Raw genomic sequence first — 21,748 nt, 5'->3', positions numbered from 1 at the left:
ATTTGTACATGTAGGTTGTACTACAACCCATTGTCACAGCCAACAGTAATTTGTAAACGCCTATAAAATTCGAAATGTTTCACATAGGAGCATAAGACTTGACTGTTTAGTTGTACAAGACCAAGTGACTCCTTACGTTTTTGATTGGAGAAAGTATTGTAAAAGGAAGTTAATATAACAAAATACACTGAGAACTGTTCAAACTATGTTTGTGAAATGTCACTGGTTCACCAGTAGATGACCCTTATAGTTTGGGGTCAAGGGCACTGTTTTTATTATTTGTGCGCACAATAACTGCAATGGATGGACAAGTATAGTTTATTGGTAGGCTGTACTTGACTAAAAGATGACCTCTATTGTTCTTGGTCAGTAGAGAAAGGTCATTGATATTGATTGGACATCTTTACCACAAATCACTCTGTGGTCAGTCGGTTGGTTGGTTGGTCAAGACTATGAAACATTATTGCTCAGTAGATGACTTGCTCAATAGATGACTTATCAGAATTGCTTACGGATATGGGTCAAGGTCACAGTCATAACATTTCTTATTAAAGGACTGTAATCCCATCTGACACTTGTTTTTGACAAAGAGTGAATTTTGCTTTACAAATATCTCTTGTTGACGCTTGAATTCCTGCATAGAAATTAACAATGTGATATTTCTTTAACTTTATTGTCTCCTATAATATTATGACTTGATATAATGGAAGCTACTATGTCGCACTATCAAACAAATAATGGGAAGACATAATTATAAACCTTTTCAAAAATCTTTTGATCTCATCAATCACATAGCTTTTATAAGTTGTTACAGTCGTGACAAAATAACAATAACATTGTATACCTGCTGATTGGTTGCTATTTATAATCATGAGAATGTCAAAATTTATACATTTTTCAGTTAAAATTGCTTAAAATTAAAATTAGACTATATAATAAAAGAAGTACAAATTTTTTCAAAAGTGTTTTGCATAAAAAAATTAACAAGTCCTGCTTAATGAATTCCAGAATTTGAGCAAGCCCAAAAGCAATCTACAAGGCTTGCAGACTTGTGCTAATTTCAATCACTGTAACATCAGTGTTAAGTCCCAATAATTAATTGTTAATGTGACATATTAGCATACACAACTAAAGTACAGAAGAACATTAAAACTAAAATAAATGAATATCACAGAATCTCAATCTAGTAATATGTACATGTATTTCACAATACAATTTAATCTTGACAGTCTTTTCAAATTCAAATCAGTAGCAGATTTCTATAATATTAGGTACAAATATAACATACCAATTCATTATAAGTAATCAAGTAAAAAGGAAAATGGCAGTTGGATGACAATAAAAATGTAGATAACATGTATTTCAGTCTCACATTTACCCAATGATCGAAATAAATTTGCATTGGACAAAGTGTAGACCTCTTGATTATAGCAAGAATTCCATGAATCAGCTGCCACATCTGTCGGAAGCGCCTGCTGGGAGAAAACAATAAGGACACCAAGACAATAACTGAACCTTTTTTTCTGAGAAACGGACATGTTAAAAATCATAAATGCTGTATTTGTGCTGACTCGATTGGCATAGATTCTTGAAAATGTCCAATGTCTAGGAGGTAGAGGTGGCGTACACTTTGGAGTAGTTCGTTGACTGTGACATGTTCTTGTTCTTCAATTTCTTGGCCCATTTAGGTGGAGAACTTCTGGTCTAAATATAAATTGAGAAGAATTAACAAAAGCAACATATGTGATTGCCAATGAGAACAGATTACAACACCTTTTTTTGTCAGTTAATCAGTAAGCATACGTTGTAGTCATTTTGGGCCAAGGTAAAAGTTTTTGCATAACTTGGGTCATACAGAAGGGTACTTGACATTTTTGGTACAAAATTACTCCTTTGGTGAATATCCCACCAACCGGTGGGGGTAAAACTCCCCCTTTGGCTACATTATTTTATTTAAGTCACACTTGGGGATGTGATGGGTTCAAGCCATAATGCAGCCATTATAGGGTGAGGACAGACCTTTATAAACTCAACAACAACACCAACATCAAGGGTCATAAATCAACAATTAATAAAGTCAGAGTTTATCATCATGAGCAAACTAAAAGAGTTCAATCATATCTCATGATGCCAGAGGCTGAATGGAGCAGAAAGATCTTCTGACAATTAACATCCGGAACTATGATTACAAACAGTCTTCAAGCTGAGTCTTGACTAAGAAAAACACTTCTATTAAATGACAAAGAATCATCTTTATCTCATTGATTTTACAAAAAAATAAATGTATGTTTCTATAAAATATCAATTAGTCATAAAATTCAGCAAATTTCTTTATCAACATGCAACTAGGTGGAAAGTTGCAATGAAAGGAAGAATCGCATTTTTTTTTCACCTGAGACTGTTCTTAGTGATGGCCCCAGGTATCAATAAATTGAAATTTCTAAAAAAATATTTCACTTACCAGTGAGATAGACCCTGGTTTGGATATGTTTGGTTCATCATAGGTCTCAAATGATCTGTTTGGTACGTGCATCGAGGCGCTCTTAGGCTTCAGATGTTCCCGATGTTGGGCTTTCTTTTCCCCAGGGACACGTGTAGACATGCTTAGGACTACCTGCTTCATTACGGACATCTCCTGTAAATAAAGTTATAATTCAGATAAGAATATTTTTTATGCTCTGATTATTAGCCACTACAAATATTTTCAGAATTTATCAAATTATGAAATAAAATATCTTGATATTTAAAACCACATTCAAAAATCTCATGGACAGAGTTGAAGCTGCCATCTTTTTGAAGACATCACTTTTTATGTACCGATCCTGTTAAACTGGAATTTTTTTTATACCTCTCGTTGATTTAGGAGCCCCTTTATGTCCAGAAATATCTTGTTCTTAACCTCAACCAAGTCTATTTTGTGATAGTAACAATCAGTATAAGTTAGCCCAACAATTACATACCTCCCTTTGATTAAGCAGTCTCTCAAGGTCAAGAGCCATCTGGTTTTTCACTTTTACAGCTTCCCCCCTTTCTTCTCCAAGTCGCCTGAAACAAAACAACATCAGTGTTGAGTAATTTCGTGAATAATGATATATATTAATAATACGATAAACATAATGGATTAAAGTTAACCATATTTTGATTCCCCCATGCAAAGTTAATTTGACAAAGTCCATGTTTCTTACTGATTTTCCTCCTCCAACTGAGAGATGTAGTCCTTCTGTTTGGATATCTGTGTGTCCCGTGTACGCATACTATCTATCAGGTAGTTGTACGGCTGCTGGGACTGATCTAACAGCGAGTTTGTGCTCTTCACCTGGCAGGGAAATAATTTTCATAAATTATATAGAAACAACATGTTGATTTGTTGAGATGCTTAAATGTACATAAATATATGGATATCAGGAAATCCCACGTGCACAGGCCATGAATATCTCACCTCATCAGCCAGTTAAAGGCTCATACCCTCATACATGAATATCTTACCTCATCAGCAAGTTAAAGGCTCATACCCTCATACATGAATATCTTACCTCATCGGCCAGTTGTAGGATCATCTCACTATTTCTCATACCCTCATACATGAATATCTTACCTCATCGGCCAGTTGTAGGATCATCTCACTATTTCTCATACCCTCATTCATGAATATCTTACCTCATCAGCCAGTTGTAGGATCATCTCACTATTTCTCATACCCTCATACATGAATATCTTACCTCATCAGCCAGTTGTAGGATCATCTCACTATTTCTCATACCCTCATTCATGAATATCTTACCTCATCGGCCAGTTGTAGGATCATCTCACTATTTCTCAAGACTCAAACATGAATAACTCACCTCATCAGCCAATTGCAGAATCTTTTTCTTCTCTCGATTCACTTCCTGTTTCAGGGATGTGTTGATCTTCTCCAATTGAAGCACACGTCTGGCAAGATGGACACTGCAAACACATTTTGTAAGAGTATTATCAACATTATCAAGAACAAGAGCGGTCACAGACAGCTATATCCCCCGCCTCATGGGGGCATTTTTTGTAACTAAAGCCAATCAATGGTAAGGGTTGTTTCTCAGGAACATAAGAAATGCGTAAAATTAAGAAAGGGCAATAACTCTGTCAAAAAAGGTCAAATTGCAAAAGCCTGACAATATGCACTGCGTCACTATTATAGTCATAAACGTAAGAGGAGTTGCGAAGAAACCAATTTTAAATGTAAAATAAAGATAGGGCTATAACTCTTTCAAAAATGGTCGAATCAGGAAAGCCCGACCATATGCGCTGCTTCACTTTATGATCATCAATCTGTTAAAGTTTGGTAGAAATCGCATGAAAAACGTAAGAGCAGTTGCGAAGAAACCAATTTTAAATGTAAAATAAGCAAAGGGCACTAACTCTTTCAAAAATGATCAAATCAAGAAAGCCCGACAATATGCACTGCTTCACTTTATGATCATCAATCTGTGAAAGTTTGGTAGAAATCGCATGAAAAACGTAAGAGCAGTTGCGAAGAAACCAATTTTAAATGTAAAATAAGCAAAGGGCAATAACTCCTTCAAAAATAGTTGAATATGGAAAGCCGGACAATATGCGCTGCTTCACTTTATGATCATCAATCTGTGAAAGTTTGGAAGAAAGCGCATGAGAAATGTAAGAGGAGATGCAAAGAAATGAATGTGGGGCGGACGGACGCACACACGCACACATGCACGCACGGAAGCACACCTACCATTACTATATCCCCTCGCCTTTTCAAGGGGGGGGGGGGGATAAAAAAGCTTTGAGCGATAGTGTTATAAGACACTTTCACATATTCAAACGCTTGTTGATGCATACATACTCAAAACTAACAGCTTGTGTATTTTTATCATATCTTATTCAAACTACTTTCAGTCCCATCAACAAAATCATTATATAGGGATAATATTACAGTAAAATGATTATTGAAAATTATTATTATTTTCCTGTCCTAACTTTTCCAGTGGTTCATCCCATTCTGCCAGATGAACACTGCAATTAAACTCCATCCTCAAAACAGGATCAATGTTGTTGTCCGCAAAAAAGATGAATAAGAAATAATTGAGGGTAAATAACCTTTTAATAATATCCAAAATGATCATTCCTTCATCTTTCAAATCTCAAATACATCTTGCTTGTGATATAAATAATATCAATAGTGTTGTGAAACTAATTCCTGACCTCATAAAAACTTTGAAAATAATGTATACCTTGTACATGATGAAATTATTTTTCAAATTGAAATGATTATCAAAGTGAGTCGAAAAATATAATTTAGCATGTAGCATGTACCTTTGTTGCAGCCTGCGTTTCGCGGTACTGGGAACATTGGCGCCATAGCCATATGAGAACAACACCTTTTCTGCCTCCTCCTCATTGTCAACTGAAAATTAATAAAGGCCTCAAAATGCATTGCATAAATGTCTGAGAAAAGAATTTGTTTTTGCATGATATAGCTTAATGTTAGATCATGGTAAAGATCATCTAAAGAAATAAGACCATGATCTATGAGCATTGATATTGTGACTTAACAACTTAGCGACAATAATGCACATTAAGAGAACTTTTTTAACATTTGGACATTAATTACATTCCCTTTGAAGTGGCTAAAACAAAAATTGTCAAAGATTCTGAAGCGGCTGTTTATATGGACTTCTAAACTGTGCTATTACCTTCCGCGGCTTGCATGACAACATCATCCAATTCCTTCTCCATGCGTTCATATGTCTGTAACCGCCCTTCTTTTTCTTGTAGTTGCGATTCTAACTCTGCAATTCTCTTCTCTAGGCCTGTTTGTTGAACGTAGTACTCTTTCGTTAATACCTGCGGAAGGGAAACATAATATTCTATGGGGATTTCATTTTGTTATTGAAGCAATGTAAAAAAAATTTCTGCCGCTTATATTATTAGTATGCAAGAAATTCAGCAAGCATTAGTCCCAAGTCTGCTTATATTCCTGACCATTATATAGACTGAAAGATTTTTTTACTGTTAATTACTAGTACATTGAACTACTGTGTATTTATGCCTTGAACTTTTCTTATTGAGCAGTGAATCATTATTAACTCTAAATGTAAATAGTTCTTAAACCTCGGGAAATTTAACCCTTAAGCAGTACCCCAAAAGATTTGAGATTGCGGCAATATCTTATTACCCACCTCAGCCTTCTTTGTCAGTTTTTCCACCTCCAGCTGTGTTTCTTTCTGATTTTTCACTGTCTCCTCCAAAACCAGCTGAGTTCTCTCTAGTTCAAATGTCTTCAGTTTCAGGTCGTTAGCAAGGTCCGAAACCCGGCTGTCTCCACTAACTTGTAGCTGGCGCCACCTGGATATTTTTATGATACAGTATTAGTTGATGTATAAGATGCTAAAATGCATAGGAAGTAAAAAAACTATTTGTTAAAAACATGAACTTGAATGTCTTCATTTTCTTGTCTTTTTAATTGTAGACAAATTAAGAAATTTGACCTAGGTTCAGAAATGACATAAGGTGTTTTATAAATGCTCGATCAGGGTATAAAATTATAAGTATCTTCCATGGCCGCTCGTGTAAGATAGGCTCATTCCGACCTGAGCGTAGGTTGTTTTGCGGAAACGAGGTTTACCAAGTTTCCGCAAAACACCCTGCGTGAGGATCAGGATGAACCTATCTTACACGAGCGGCTGTGGTAGATGCTTTTTCTCCCATCTCAGTTAAACAAAATTAAGTTAAAATGTATTTTTTTGCTGGAACTCTTTTGTGCTTAGTAAAAATAATTGCGTATGGATATGCGATAATTCAAAGTCGTCATTGATATACGCGCAGTGATTCTGATTATGTTAATAGTCAAATCAGTCTCAGTTAAATAGTTCTTTTGAGAGTGACACATTATTTTTTGGAAGGTGCGTGAAAACTGTTTTAAAGCATTTGAAGCGAGAAATAGTTAACTAACGTTCTAAATATTGCCACAAGACAAGGTTTTCATGACGACAGTCTTCAACAAGGGACGTAATTACAATGTGGTGACCATTAAAAAGGAGTTCCATACAGGCATTTTATCTTTGCCCATGGCCAAGATAAGAATTTCTAGCCTGGTCAAATGATTGGATCTACTTATCTGAGGTGGGAGAATTACTGTTTCCACCAAGTTAAAGTTGATCTAGCTAAAAGAAAATGTAATACCTGATCAGTGTATTAGACCCTAGAAAGTACTGGAAGCAGTCGCAAAATTATATTGCTCATAGCAAAAATTAACGCTTTAGGTTTAGTCTTTGACAATGGCATTTAAGAATATTTAACTCAGTCTGATGCAAGCCTGCCTAATTGTATCCACAATGATGCCTGCCTAAGGGTATCCACAATCAAACCACCTGGTCCCAATATCCTAACACTTAACTTAGGGCCGCTTAACTTAAGTCTAATCTCAATCTCAGTTTAACTCTTTTTACATAATTACTAACTTCATAGGTTATTCAAAATCATATGTTTTTACTATTGTTAAAATGGCATTCTCTCATAAAATATGTTAAATTAAAACTGTTCTCGAGAATCCAAAGAAAAATCATTTAACACAAAGAAAAGTAATCTAGAACAAACCTTCGTTCTTTAGCAGTATCTCAAGTTCATTTTTTGTGAAATATTGCCAACAAATTCTATGAGAAAATATGCTTTAAAAAAGAGTAAAGTTATATGCGTTTTTAAATAACTTTTGATGTTAAATAGTAAAATGAGTTGAGATTGAGATTTGACTATTGTGGCAGTCTTTTAAAGGGTAACAATTTCTAGAATTCCTTTCACAAGCCAACAAATCAAATTCTCCTTTTCAAAATTGAAAATATGAAACTCAAATGAAAACAAGATAATGAAAAACCCTCACTCCTGAAGCAGCTGTTCGTATTTAGTGTTGGTTTCCCTCTCAGTGATTAGAGCCCTCTCCTTCTCTGATATTGACATGTCCCTTGCCTCTCGGAGATTCCTAGGAAAAAAAGTAACATAACATTTTACACGTGTTCTCCATTATGATTCATCCACGATTATACTTGTTAGATATTTGTTTGTCTGGTTAGCACAGTGGTTAGCGCACTTGCTTTTCAACATGGTGACCCAGGTTTGATTGCCGTCCTGGGCGCATGTAAGTTTAGTTAGTGATCACAAATCCAGACAAGTGGGTTTTCTCCGGGCACTCAGGTTTCCCCCACAACACAAGACCACACTCTTAGCAACACTGTTCCAATGAGAATGACTTAGTTTAAGTTATCATAACTTTCTTCACAATCATTGTAAACTATATTTAAACTAGAGATATTTCATTTGTTGATCAGTTGATCAATGAATAACATTTAAGTTTAACATTATTACTTATGCCTAGATGAAATGACAAGGAATATTTGAAAATGGAATACGTTAAGATGAGACACTTTCTATTCTACCAAGGAGAGGTCACTGCCGCTTTTAACATAATTTGATCACTGGCACCAGTTTTAAAAAATAAATCATATTATTCCAAACTAAAAGTAATGTTGCCAAACATGTGAACAATTATTGGAAATATTTTTTTGTTCATTAATATGCACTTTTTTTATGGCCTTTTCATTTTATTTTATTTCTTTATTATTTTTTTTCGCCCCATTCCCTTTTTTCTTTATCAATAAAATAGCAAAGCAATTAGTTTTCATATGAAAAATAATATTTGATATATATTACAAATGTTCTCCATGTTTAGGTGTATGAATTTGTAATAAATTAAAAAAAAAAAAAAAGGAGAACATGCTAAAAATAAAATATGCACTTTGTATTGTCTATATATATAACAGTAAATAGTGCATGTTAATGAAAATGAACAATTAAATAAACTGTTTTAGATTACATTATTAATAAGATTTTTTTTTATTTGATTTTTTTTAATTTGAGTTTGAAAATCTGTGCTAGTAAATTTGATCAAAATTTGGGTGCAGGACAAAATTACCTCTCAAACAATAACCCAAGACACAGCATTTTTTTAACATAGATGTAAGGATCCCTCCATACTTTTAAACTATTGTTTACAAGTATGTGGCAAAAAAGGTCAGGCCCTACTTTCTCAAATCTTAAGCACAACAAGGGTAAGTTTCATATTTTTTATTCAGCAAATTAACTTGCTTTATCTTTTTTGCATAAAATCATATCATAGCCATGAGTCTTAAAAATTCTCAAAATTCTTTTAACAAAACATAATGGTGAGCTTAGATTAATCCTGTTATACAGTAATTGAGATCGTTTGAGAAATTGAGGCCTGTGGTCAGAATGATATGAAAGTAAATTGAGAGGAGCCTACCTGTTTTCTCGTTCATACATCTCCTTACTGCTGGTACGTAGACGGTCAATCTCGCTGTTCGTTCGTACACGGATCTGTTCTAGCTCATCGCGTAGTTTGTTCTCATATTCAGACTTGTACTGCTCCCTGTGAGATAAAATTATGAAGTTATCAATCAATTAAAATTAAAATGGTTCAATCTTACTGTTGATCTGTGCATGGATCGGTTGTTGCTCCTAATAAAGCTTGGCCTCATATTCGAACTGGTAGTGCTCACAGTGTGATAAAATTACAAATTAAGGCAAAAATGTATATACTAGAGAGCTATTTCATCAAGAATTCTAAAACTGATTCTGTACCTAGGAGAGATTTTGAATAGTGCATCAGTACTAATTGTTGAAATTCTTCCTATGTTCAAAATTGCTCCTCGAATTCTTAATGAAACAGACCACTGGCATACAAAATGGTGAATCTCACTTTTTGTTGGTACATTGTACATTGGTACATACAATGGCTCTTTTCATTCTCGACTGCAACTTTGTTCTTGTATATTGACTTGTACTGCTCTTTGAGTGATATGTATTTATTTATTGGGTATACAAAATTGTACACCTCGTTGTTGGTTCAAACTTTAGTATATTTTACATCTTCATGAAAGCATCGACTACTTTTCAGACTTGTACTGCTAGCTGCATGTTCAAAATAAGTGCTACATAATATTTGAATGGATTCTTGTAAAAAAAACAATCTGGGGACCATTTCATTAAAGATTCTAGCTATAAGACTAAAATATACTTCTGTACACTTCTTTAAAGGAAGACATAATTGTTCATACCTTGATGATACATATTTCTCATACATATCCTCTCGCGATCGTTTGGCGTCATCAAGCTGGAGGTTAATTTGCACCATTTTTTCTTCAGCAAACTGTAACCTGTTAGCGACATCGGCAGACTGTCGAGTCAGGTAATCCTTGTCTTGTTTTAGTAGTGTAAGGGACTGCTTGGCTGCTGAGAGCTGAAACACAAGTCATGAAACAATGTTTAGCATTCCAACTTGACTTTTGAAATCTACTAAGTCTTTCTTAGCAAAAATTCAGGTTTTGAACAAGCTTTGCAAACTTTTTCTTTGCATTCTCTTTCTTTGCTGGCTTGAGCCTTTTTTTACTATGGTACTGAAACATTGATTTTAATATTTATTCCCTTTAAGACTCTTTTGTATACATTTAAAATCAGCTATATGTATCAGGCAACATTACACCAATGCTTATTCATTGTGTTTACTGTTTTAAAAATATCTTTTTTTTACTTTGTATTAATAAGACATTTTAAGACAAAAATTGATTCATATTGTTTGTATATATTTAAGTTTCATAAATGAATTTGGGTGTTCTGAAAAATATGACATGTATCATTGTGCTCAAATAATTTAGTTACTGAAAGGAAAGTGAAGTGAATATCTGACATGAAACATAATTCTCATCAGATTAAGTGGATATTCTTTTAACTCCATCCCCGGTACCCATTCTTTTCATTATATATATATAACTCCATTGAATACCCCCAGCAAATTGACTGCAGAAACCTCATACTTGTGAATAATTAAGGTGGTGAACTCTGGTCATGATTGGAGCCCTGAGATACACTACCAGCAATACAGAAATAGCTGAGATGTTCATGCATTACAATTACAAAGTTTTGCTAGCCTAATTATTCCAAGGGAAATGTGAAATAATAAAGCATGGATTTAGATGATGTTGAAGTGCTAACACATGCCATCTTAAATGACCGTAAATTGCACAATGAAACTTTAAAAAATGAATGACAGTAATTTGAGCATTCACAGTTAAAATGGAATAAACATGCGCAAATTAAATTAAGCACAGAGTGATTTTGCAAATCTATGCAAATGTCAAATATAAACTGATGTCTGTGAGCTATTCTAATAAAACCACATTTTGATACATGTAGTACAACCTCTTGGACATTTTTGTATGATGATGATGTAGTACATGGCTGTAGGAAACAATACACAGAAGTTAGTAATGTACAGATAAATGTATCAATGGGTAACTGTTTCACTGATCGCCAGCTTCATAATGTCAGTCAATGAAAAGGATTTGGGGTTTGAAATTCACACATTCCCCACCTGAAAAAGTATATTTTTTGCATTGTTTTGGTCAACATTTCTCTCAAGTATAATTTGGGCCATAGTAGCAAAGATATATACTTAAGTCTTTTATGTTAGACATGAGAATTTAATTACATAACATTTTATTTAAAATATCCCAGGTACAAACTGTTTGTGTTTATTCAAATTTCCCTTTTTCTTACATTTCTTTATATCTCCCTTTGGAAGGGCCCTAGCCCCATTTCTCCGAAACACAGCCTTGTTGGGAAATTACTAAGCCCAGAATAAGAGTGCCATACCTCTCTTCTCAGCTCATCTCTCTCCTTGCAAACATTCTGATGGGCGGCCTCAAGTGTTGACAGCTGCCGGTGAACATCTAAGTCATCTTTTTCAAGGTTATCCCGCTCTCTAAAAACAAAAAATAATCCTTTAAATGATAGCTTAAACAATATTTCGCATTAATCCTTTAAAATGCACATATTTTGATCAGCAGTCCCAAGCTAGAAATAAATTGTCAAATCCTCCTCCTCTAGATTGTCCTATTTTCTAAGAGTTGGAAAAAAAGTGAAATACATAACCCCTGGAAACATGTGGTGTGTATATTGTTATTAATTAACTGAGCAGTTAATGTTAATGAAACTATATTTTCTATCACAAAATCATAATAAACCATTTTAACATCATGAAAAAATTATATATATATTTTAATTATATAAACTGGGTAATAACTTCCGACCTGACATTATAAATGAATAGCATTGAAAATAGTATCGCCATATTTTGTATATAGAGCTGGAAATCATTGAATTAGATTTTATGATAAACATGTAAGATCAAATTTATGGTAATTCAATATGAAATGATTAAAGTTGTTCACTAAAACTGATAAAAACTTTATTTTCCATCAATTTTAGGAAACTTGTATAATAAATTCAATGATTACTCAAGCTTTATCCTTTTTTCATTACATTTCTTTGATCTATGACATAAGTGAATGTATAAGACTTCTACCAGGCATCTAATTTAAAGATTCATATAACTGCCATTCAATTTGATGACATGTATGCTGTCCAGAATTGGTAAAAGAACTAATTTACACTGGGGCCATGTTATCAATGTATGTATGACAAAATATTGTTAGATTATGAATTTCGGGACGATATTATGTCAGAGTTGCCAATTAAATTAAACATGTTTAGAAGTCTTAATATTAGCTCTAAACTATCTCTTGAATCCTTTACCCTGTATACTTGTAACATGTTGATATATTAACAGCATATGAATAAATACTGTTTAAACCAAGTATGTTGCTTGTTAAGCCAATTAAACAATGTTTGAACTGACACCAACAATTATTACTTTTTATACTATATGAAAATCATATGACAAAATCTTTGATAAGATTGGGCCATTATCTATTCCAACCAACCTCCCCTAAACAATCTTACCCCTTGATTCGATCATAGTTCTCCACCTTGTAGTTGTCTGTCTTCACCTGATTTTTTGTGTCAGCATGGGCCAGCGCCAACTTCTGGTACTTGACTCGTATTTCACCATGCGACTGACGTTCTTCCTCAAGCTCCTGACAAAAGAAAAGAACAACTTACTGTGAATTAAGTTAAAGAGCATTAAGTTTAACTTTCAGTTAAACTATACCACCTTGTACAAATAATACTGCCAAATGATTCATATTTAACTGTAACTAGAAAATAATTTTTATTTGGCCTTAGCAATAACTGCACAATCAACAGTTTTTTTCAGTTAATTTCAAATCACTCATATTATTAACAGACATGCCTTTCCTCACAAATCCTATTTAAGTTCACAATTTAACAAATAAATATTGTTAAGTAGATGACATGAATGGACTGACCAGTTGCCTAACCAATTACAGCAACTTGTTCAGATAATTTGGCAGAGATTATTAAGTAATCTATTTAAGAATGCAACCATGTGACTTTGTTCTTTAACAAAATGAAATCCTTTTGATTGCTTGACTGACAACTGGCAAATGGTCAATAATTTGTTTGAACAATTCAGGTAACAAATTTCTGTCAGTAAATTTTTTACTATATGACAACAAAGGCATACATCTACACTGCACATATAAATATTTCAATTTACATGTATCTTTCACTGGCTAACATATTGAAATATTTTTCATTAAAACTACATGCCTACCTCTTGTAGTTTATACCTACCTCTTGCAGTTTAAGCATCTGTTTTGACTGGCTCCTGTCTGTATCCTCAAGACTCTTAACTTTCATTCTTAGCTGTTCAACCTCTGTCTCTAGTGGTTTTGTTTTTTCAAACAGTCTCATCTGTAAAAATAGTAAATATTTATAGATTAGAAATACACAAGTGTGAAGCTCATTGTTATTCTTTACAATATAGGATATTCTAGCATTTTGAAAGATTTGTGTTAAGACAATCACACATCTCTTTGAGCAATTGTTGCTGGTGATTAGGGGTAATATTGAAATTGAACAACCATGTGTTCTTTGGGTTTTTTAAAATTTATTTTAATAACTAATAATAGTAGAATGCATTAGAATACATCTGAAAACATGAAGAGAGATTTTCAGATAATAACTATGTATGAAGCTTTAATGAAACAGGATGCATGCATTTTGACAGAACTTTAGTGAAACTGAGACTGATTTAATATATAATTATAAATGGACATCTGGAGACCAACATACAGCAACATAATCTCTCAGAGACAAGTCATCTTCAGTTGTTGTCCTCAGCTCATAGAATTTATCCTCAGTAAGGTCCAAATCCCGTAGCGTTCTCCTAACATTGCCAGCTCGCTCTTGCAATCTGAAAAATGCCAAAAATTAAAGTACAATGGATTTTAGAAAAATGATGTAAAACTATTAAAAGAAAACTGTTAAACATGAGAACAAACAATAGCTGTCGTAAGACAGCGCGCTCGACTACGACACTTTGACTGAGAAGTGAATACATTAATGATGTATGTGCCTGTCAAAAGCAATAAAAAATCAAACTAAAAAAGTATACATTGACCATAACTCTTGGGGGCTCAAAACACAATCTCATGAAAGGTCTCTAGAAACTCTTTATATATACCAAGTTTCCTCGAAATATGTCGAGCCTTACTTAGGTTATTCAATACCAACCATTTTTCTATTAATAGTAACTTTGACCTTGATCCTAGGGGCTTCAAAGGCCATCCCATGGAAGGTCTTCATAAACTCTTCTTATATACCAAGTTTGGTCACGATATGTCAAACCTAAAATTATTCAATACATTACATGGGGGAGGGGCCATGGTTACAATTGGTGCATCTCATATAATTACACAACTGTACTATAATTGATTGGCAATGTTGAGCACATGTAAATATGTTATATCAACAATTAATAAAATAATAAACACCTTTCATTTGTAGCTTCAAGCTGTCTTTGTTTTTGTCGAACTTCATCCAGTTCTTGCTTTATTAGCTCTTGCCGTCGTCGAGCCTCTTCTTGTTGTATCGTCAACTGTGATTCAAGACGAGCCTGCAAAATCTGCTTTTGATGTCGCTCATCATTCAGCTTTTCATCAAGATCATCAACCCTTTGCAAATATTCAGCTTTCATGTTCTCCACTTGAAGATTTTTCTGCGACAATTCAATCCGTACCAACTGGAGATCATGTGATAACTGCTTACGCTCAATAAGCTGTTTTGTAATTTTTGAATTTCTGTTCCTTTCATGTCTATCAGTTCTGTCAGGTGATAAAGTGAGATCTGTAGGGACTGAAGTTTCAAAACCACTTAAATCCTCAGATTCAAATTCATCAAACGTTTTGGAAAGGTCTCTGGCCGCCATTGCGATGGATCTTAATTGAAAGTTATTGAGGTCAATTTGTCATCATACCAATACAATTTCTAAACCTGTTTTATGAGACCATTGCTTCAGAGAACGATAAAATTAGCTAAATGATTTAAATTTCGTGCTGCAACTTGCTGCTGTCAGTTTTGTAAAATTATTTTGTTGTAAAAATCGCAAATGGAAACAAGAGTTTCCTCCCTTGAGTAATCAAACAAGTTTGACAGGTGCCACGAAAAAACCTGTAATATCTGAAATAAACTGGTAAGAGACTTGTTTTCCTTTGTGGATATTGAACGATTTTATAGCTAATGATTATCTTTTAGGTTTTGTATTATATTATTGTAGAAATTTGCTTTGAAAATGTGGAATGTTGTGACTTTTCTTGAGTTTGTAGATGAGGAGTCTGCTAATTTTAATGGATTTTCAGGAAAATTCCAAGAACTCATGACTCATTTTTTGCAAGGTAGTTACATGATAAATATGACGCAAATATGGTGCGTTTTAAATTCAACATTATCAACCTATCTGTCTCCCAGTAAAGGCACGCCCTGTTTGTAGTCCAAATAATTGTACGTTGGCGGATTTTTTTTTTAGATTTTTGATATGGCAAATCCTTCACGTACAAATTGTTTAGTATCAAAAGTGGGTAGTTGTTCCGATCAGGATTCCGGGTTAAAGCATATAGAGTCTATAAAATATCATAAAAACAAGAAATATTACCAGATAATATTATTAGCTCGTCTGTTTTTCGAAGAAAAAAAGTCGAGTTATTGTGATAGCCTTGGCGTCGTCGGCGTCGTCTGCGTCTGCGTCTGCGTCTGCGTCGTCGTCGTCGTCCAAAAACTTTAACCTTACCTCATAACTCAGACGAGCGTTGGCACCCACTCCGCGGTGCTCTTGTTTTTTATTAGTTCCGTACACAAAAAAATAAATATCCAACTTATAATTATGAGTTTGACGGCTTTTTTTCATTTCATTCTGTCAAAACATAACGATATATACATGAAGGGCACCTGCAAGGCTTCAGGGCACAGTTTTAAATTGCTCGGAACATTTCGGCCATGGCCGAGTTGTTACGATTGTATAACGAGGTCTATCTCGAAGCTTTGTCGGAGGAGGCCGAGTTATTACGATTGTATCGAGTTGTTCCCCTTCGCATAATTGTTTTTGTGTCAGTCAACTTTCGTTTTATTGGAAAGGTAAATAACTTGTTTTAATGCATTAACTGCTTGTTTAGTGCAAAATAACATTTCACTTACATGGTAAAATATAAATATAACTCTTTATGATCAATTTCAACCATAAAATACTTCACTTAAAACAATTTCAATATTTTTAAAACACCCCCGTTTTTTGCACATTCCCGTTTAGACGTTAGGGATTGGAAGAATCCCGTATAACACGTCTATTATTTTCGACTAGCCCTGTTTGATGATGATAATTTAGCCCTTTGTCAGTTTCTGACATTTCTTTGTTTTCAAAATCTCCATGATCTCATTGTTAATAATATTAATATTTATATTATTAATATATTAATAACCTGACCCTACCTGGCAAAACACCTCGACCATAGTCCATGTAAATATGATTCGGAGTCTTATATGAAATTTGTTTTGCCGACTATTCTTGGAACATAATGAATATCTAAATGGTAAAAAAAGTTCCCATAATGCTCATATCGTAATGGCTTCTCTCGACCCTAGATAAAAAATATATGATTTTCCAACTATATGTTTTTGACCATGATTTGTTTTGATTTGCCGGAAAATAGCTATCAGCTAGTGTTATTTATGTTTATCATAACTGACTTTAAATAAAGATTATCTTATCTTATTTCAATTAAAATTAAATATCTAATACACAGTATACCGAAATGTCATGGTAAGCAGTCGCAACTTGCCTTGCTGTTTTAACTGGACTTCATCAAAAAAACTTTCCCACCCTACTTTAAGCCCTAAACTCATTTGTTTGTTTTTTTGTGTGTTTTTTTTTTAAATCATACTGACATAGGGCATAAAAATAGCGATGAGAGAACATTTTTGCCAATGGAGGAATGCTGTCACTATTTTCTAAATCTCAGCGCAATAGACAGAGAGAGTGATAAAAAGTAACAGGGGCTCAACTTCTTTGTGATGATGGGAGTAATGCCAAAAAGATAACGACAAGTACACAATGTTGGCCCATCATAAAACATATGTCGAATAATGTAGATGGGTGCATTATGAACAACAATGGGCATCACTTGTGATTTAGACTCTTAACTTACCTCTTTTTTCTTTTTCTTTTTTGTTGGATCAATTTCCCAATGTTAAATCATACATTTTTTTTAAATGTGAAAATAAAATTCCCAATTTTGTTTTGAAAATATAGATGCATATAAATTAGTCGTAAACAAATTGGACTTCAAATTAAATGCTGTTCAACTGTTTCACACAAAAATTCTCAGTGGTATTCAAATATTAATTTATGCAATTACATCATTCTTGAACCGAATATGTAGAAAATTGTTGCACTCAAGTGCATTTGATGATTTTAAGAATTTCATTATTTAAGTAGATAATTGTTTCATTTCTATTTGCTACCAGTAAAAATTCCAGTGAGGATATGATTATTCTGTTCTTAAGTACATTGAAGAAAATATTAGGGCGTAATATTTCTCAAGTTATAGAATAAGAAAAAACACAAGGCTTGCCTTGATAACTCTGTAAACTAGAAAATTTATGTATCTACCAGTTTAACAGCAAATGTAAATAAACTATCTAATTCATCTTTGATGATTTCTCAAAATAAAGTTGCTTATCATTTTATATCCCTTATTTTGATTTATTTGTGATCATAGGCTTTATTCAGTGGCTTAAACACAGAAGTCTACTTATTAGGTTGTTATACATAGTCTTGCTTTTGTTGACCTTAAAGGCACAAGGCCAAAGCTCAACAGACGCTCAGCGAGAGACGCACAACGACACAAACAGAGGACACATGCATGATACCACAGATATATCACACATGCATGATACCACAGATATATCACACATGCATGATACCACAGATATATCACACATGCATGATACCACAGCTATATCACACATGCATGATACCACAGATATATCACACATGCATGATACCACAGATATATCACACATGCATGATACCACAGATGTATCACACATGCATGATACCACATATATATCACACATGCATGATACCACAGATATATCACACATGCATGATACCACAGATGTATCACACATGCATGATACCACAGATATATCACACATGCATCAAAATATTTCAATTAACAAATTAACAAATGTCAGGAAGGCCTTGGAAAAGTCAGTGTCATTAAAACAGTATGTGCTTAATGGGAGTTAAAACCACAGGGGCAGGATGCATGGTTTTGCCACACCACTATTATAGAAGGTACCTGGTAGTTATTTCTTGGAATAACATGTTTTATGCAGTTCAGCTTTAAAATGGCATTACAGTTCAGTACAGGTTAACATTTTCATGAAGAGCTGTAGCAACTCTCCAAGCAAATCAGGTATTTAATCAGGTATTTTTGAGTTTTGTTGAAATTTGACATGATGCGTTGGGTAAACAACTAAATATGATGAAATACAGGGGCGAGTCAGCTCTCAATATATATATTAGCGATTAATACTATTAAAAAATATAATACTTGTTTAGAACTGATTAAAGTATTACATGTATGATCATTATAAACATGGGAACAGTTTTGCCCAATTGTGATTAATATATTTGAGGTGGGGGGCTTTAGCCAGGGGTACATAATCATGCACCGTGTCCCTGTGGTTTAAACTAGTACTCAAATGATTATTATCAGCCAAATGCTACAATTCAATGTCCTAAAACAATATCAAAAATGCATTCACTCCTTATTTCGATAGGTCTGACTTGATTTTTATGTCAATGAACTACTGATAAGAAGTAAAAATTGTAGCCATTAACTACTGAATCATGTTCCTGTGTGTCTGTATACTAAGGACATTTACCACCCTGTAAAATGTGGAGCACTTCAATATTTTAAAAACTCACTACACTGAGGTTTTGTTTTCTTCAATATATATCTATTGATAACAGTGTTTTTTCACTGTTATCTGATGCACCAGTTCCTTGATCATAATTCTGGCACACTTAGTGCAACACAATAAAGCTTCTTTATTGGTGATTTTGTTTTAAAATCAAATTATTGATCACACTAATTGTATCCAATGATATATAGAAATCTGGGCAAACCATTTTCAGTCATTATAAGGCCTCACATTAGAAGGTCAGTGAATGAAAAATTGAAGGTATTCAATGAGAACATTGTCTTTAAGCTTTTACACAGAAGAAAAAGGGTGTAAATGTGCCCTGGTATTGTCTTACTTTTAATGATGATTATTATAGGGTCCTGTGAAATGATGTTCCTTATGGGCAAAAAAACTTTCAAAGTTTTAGCAGCCCAAATTCCCAATTTATACCTCATATTTGTTCCTTCACCAGGCTATGACAGTGCTGGACCAATTTCCAAATGGCATTGTCCTATTGAATAAAAAATGTTATTTAAATGTTATTTTTCCTAGTTTCAGCAGAAACATTCCCAATATCTATTAATAAACTCATAGTTTTGCCTACATCTAAGCTACGTCAGCACACCCACAATACCAAATCAGTGAAAAACAATGGTGATGCCCTTTCTCTTAATTAAATCTGTTTGTAACCGTTAATATTACACAGGAATTGCATGATAATAAAAGTCTGCAGTAGAATGTTATGAAACAAGAACATCTTGAGCATTGATTTTTACTCCTTTATGTTTTCAGGCATATCCAATATTCACCTGTAAGAGACTTCAGCAACTACATAGAAAATTCCATCATCAGACCATTATTAGCAAATCTGTAGACAAGCTGAAGACAGAATCTTTCTGAAGGCACAGAGCAGGCATCTGAATTATTCTGGAAAAGGCCAGTTTAGAGTAACCTTGAATAGCTGGAAGTCAACAGCAGACGTCTGAATAGTTATACAAAAGTCCAACAATACTTTTGTTCCAGAATATAATTGATTGCACTGAACCGATATACAATATTAAAGTAATATTCCCTTGTTTTGTGGAATGCTTTGTCATAATGAAAATAAGAGAATTAGAAGATCTAATATTGTGATAATTGGACACATCTGAGACTCAATCGGTTGTTTTTGCTAATGGCTGTTTTGCTGCAGACGTATTTATAAAATTATAAATATTCATCAAAATAGTTGGTGAGAGAAACTGATATTAATTATCACAAATTGATTGAGAATTCTAGCAACATTGTCATGAAAACAACCAAATATATCCAGATTTCTCCAGTTTGAAAGGAAAAAATATTCCATTGACAAACTTTTGAGGTCAGAATAGTCTAAGAACATTTTCTATGTCTGCATAATATTCCATCCATTCTCATCCTATATAATTCAGTGTTAAATTGTCCTTTATTATTGGTGCCTAGAAGTTTTACTTGAGTGATAGGTTGTTAAAAACTTATGGACCATAATCCAGTTAAAACTGATTACGTTTTTGGAAATAGTGGGTAACATAGTTAAAGAATTATGTAAAACCACAAATTACAGACTAGTTCCACAAGTTAACAAAAATTACACTTATAAGGGTATTGTCTATCCTAGAAACTAGCAAAACAGAGTGTGTTCCAATCAACAGTTAGTGTGAAAAATGACAGACAGATTTACTGTAACGCGGGCGTCAGAAGAACAGCCAATTGGAGAAACAGGTCGAACGGACACGTATGGAGCTGCAGCAATACAGTTCAGCGACAGCGACTCCAAAGGTATTTGTTTGTGTTGGATTGTCGTCTAAATATTTGTTTTATTATTGATTGCTACTTGTCAATTATGTGCTGCTCTGTTAGTGGAAGGAAGTCTCTTTTTTGTACATGTAATTAGGTCTACTGCCTGTCTTAATGCAGTGAATTCCTGAACTTTCTAAAATATTCTTGAAGTAGCAATCTTTAAGAAGCCATTTTATTGAAATCAAACTGAAAACAAATAATGAATAAGAATAGTACATATATGTAAATAGGAGACAATAGTCACCAATCATTTTCATGGGGCTGTCAAGGGAGACAATTCATTAATAGTGGAACATAAACACAAAATTTAGCTCCCATGGAAAATTGGTGTACATTTTGGGTTACATTAAACTTTCATGTCATATCCAAGCCATTTTTTTAAAATATCTTATGGAGTAATTAAAATGAAAACCCTTTCATAGATCCAGAATTAATAAAAAAAAATCAAAATTAGCCAAGAAAGGTGAATTATTTCCACTCTCAGCGCAGTTGCCTCTAAATGTCTCACAAAATGCCACTTTCAGAAGCTTTTGGTGTTGTTATGAAAGTGAGACTTTTTGCCTTGAATATGCATACATATGAAAGAAGTTTTGGGGTGAACATACTTTGGCTCAAAATATTGAGTATGACTTTGAAG

The 21,748-nt window shown here is 33.7% G+C and overlaps 2 protein-coding genes across 3 annotated transcripts in view; one reads left to right on the top strand and one right to left on the bottom strand.

Moving 5' to 3' along the window:
* Positions 1-657: 657 nt before the first annotated feature.
* Positions 658-15,401, bottom strand: LOC128242382 (progesterone-induced-blocking factor 1-like). The gene is made up of 16 exons (XM_052959514.1): positions 14,823-15,401; positions 14,122-14,242; positions 13,621-13,740; positions 12,868-13,001; positions 11,719-11,827; positions 10,125-10,306; positions 9,311-9,436; positions 7,874-7,972; positions 6,177-6,342; positions 5,691-5,841; positions 5,311-5,401; positions 3,843-3,945; positions 3,186-3,316; positions 2,961-3,045; positions 2,462-2,635; positions 658-1,704 (listed from the first exon to the last, which is right to left on the bottom strand). Exons 1-16 carry the CDS (start codon positions 15,254-15,256, stop codon positions 1,606-1,608), a joined length of 2,325 nt encoding a protein of 774 aa, XP_052815474.1. The 5' UTR covers positions 15,257-15,401; the 3' UTR covers positions 658-1,605.
* Positions 15,402-15,448: 47 nt separating this feature from the next.
* Positions 15,449-21,748, top strand: part of LOC128242843 (solute carrier family 12 member 6-like) — a 95,796-nt gene continuing 89,496 nt past the window's right edge. For both annotated transcript variants that reach the window (XM_052960205.1, XM_052960204.1), the window contains exons 1-2: positions 15,449-15,520; positions 20,086-21,090. In XM_052960205.1, the coding sequence (XP_052816165.1) occupies positions 20,976-21,090 (115 nt within the window). In that variant the 5' untranslated portion in view covers positions 15,449-15,520; positions 20,086-20,975. The remainder of the gene's footprint in view (positions 15,521-20,085; positions 21,091-21,748) is intronic.

Source organism: Mya arenaria, chromosome 8 (genome assembly GCF_026914265.1).
Source record: "Mya arenaria isolate MELC-2E11 chromosome 8, ASM2691426v1".
In the NCBI taxonomy this organism is placed as follows: domain Eukaryota; kingdom Metazoa; phylum Mollusca; class Bivalvia; order Myida; family Myidae; genus Mya; species Mya arenaria.
This window is presented reverse-complemented; position numbering and strand designations above follow the sequence as displayed.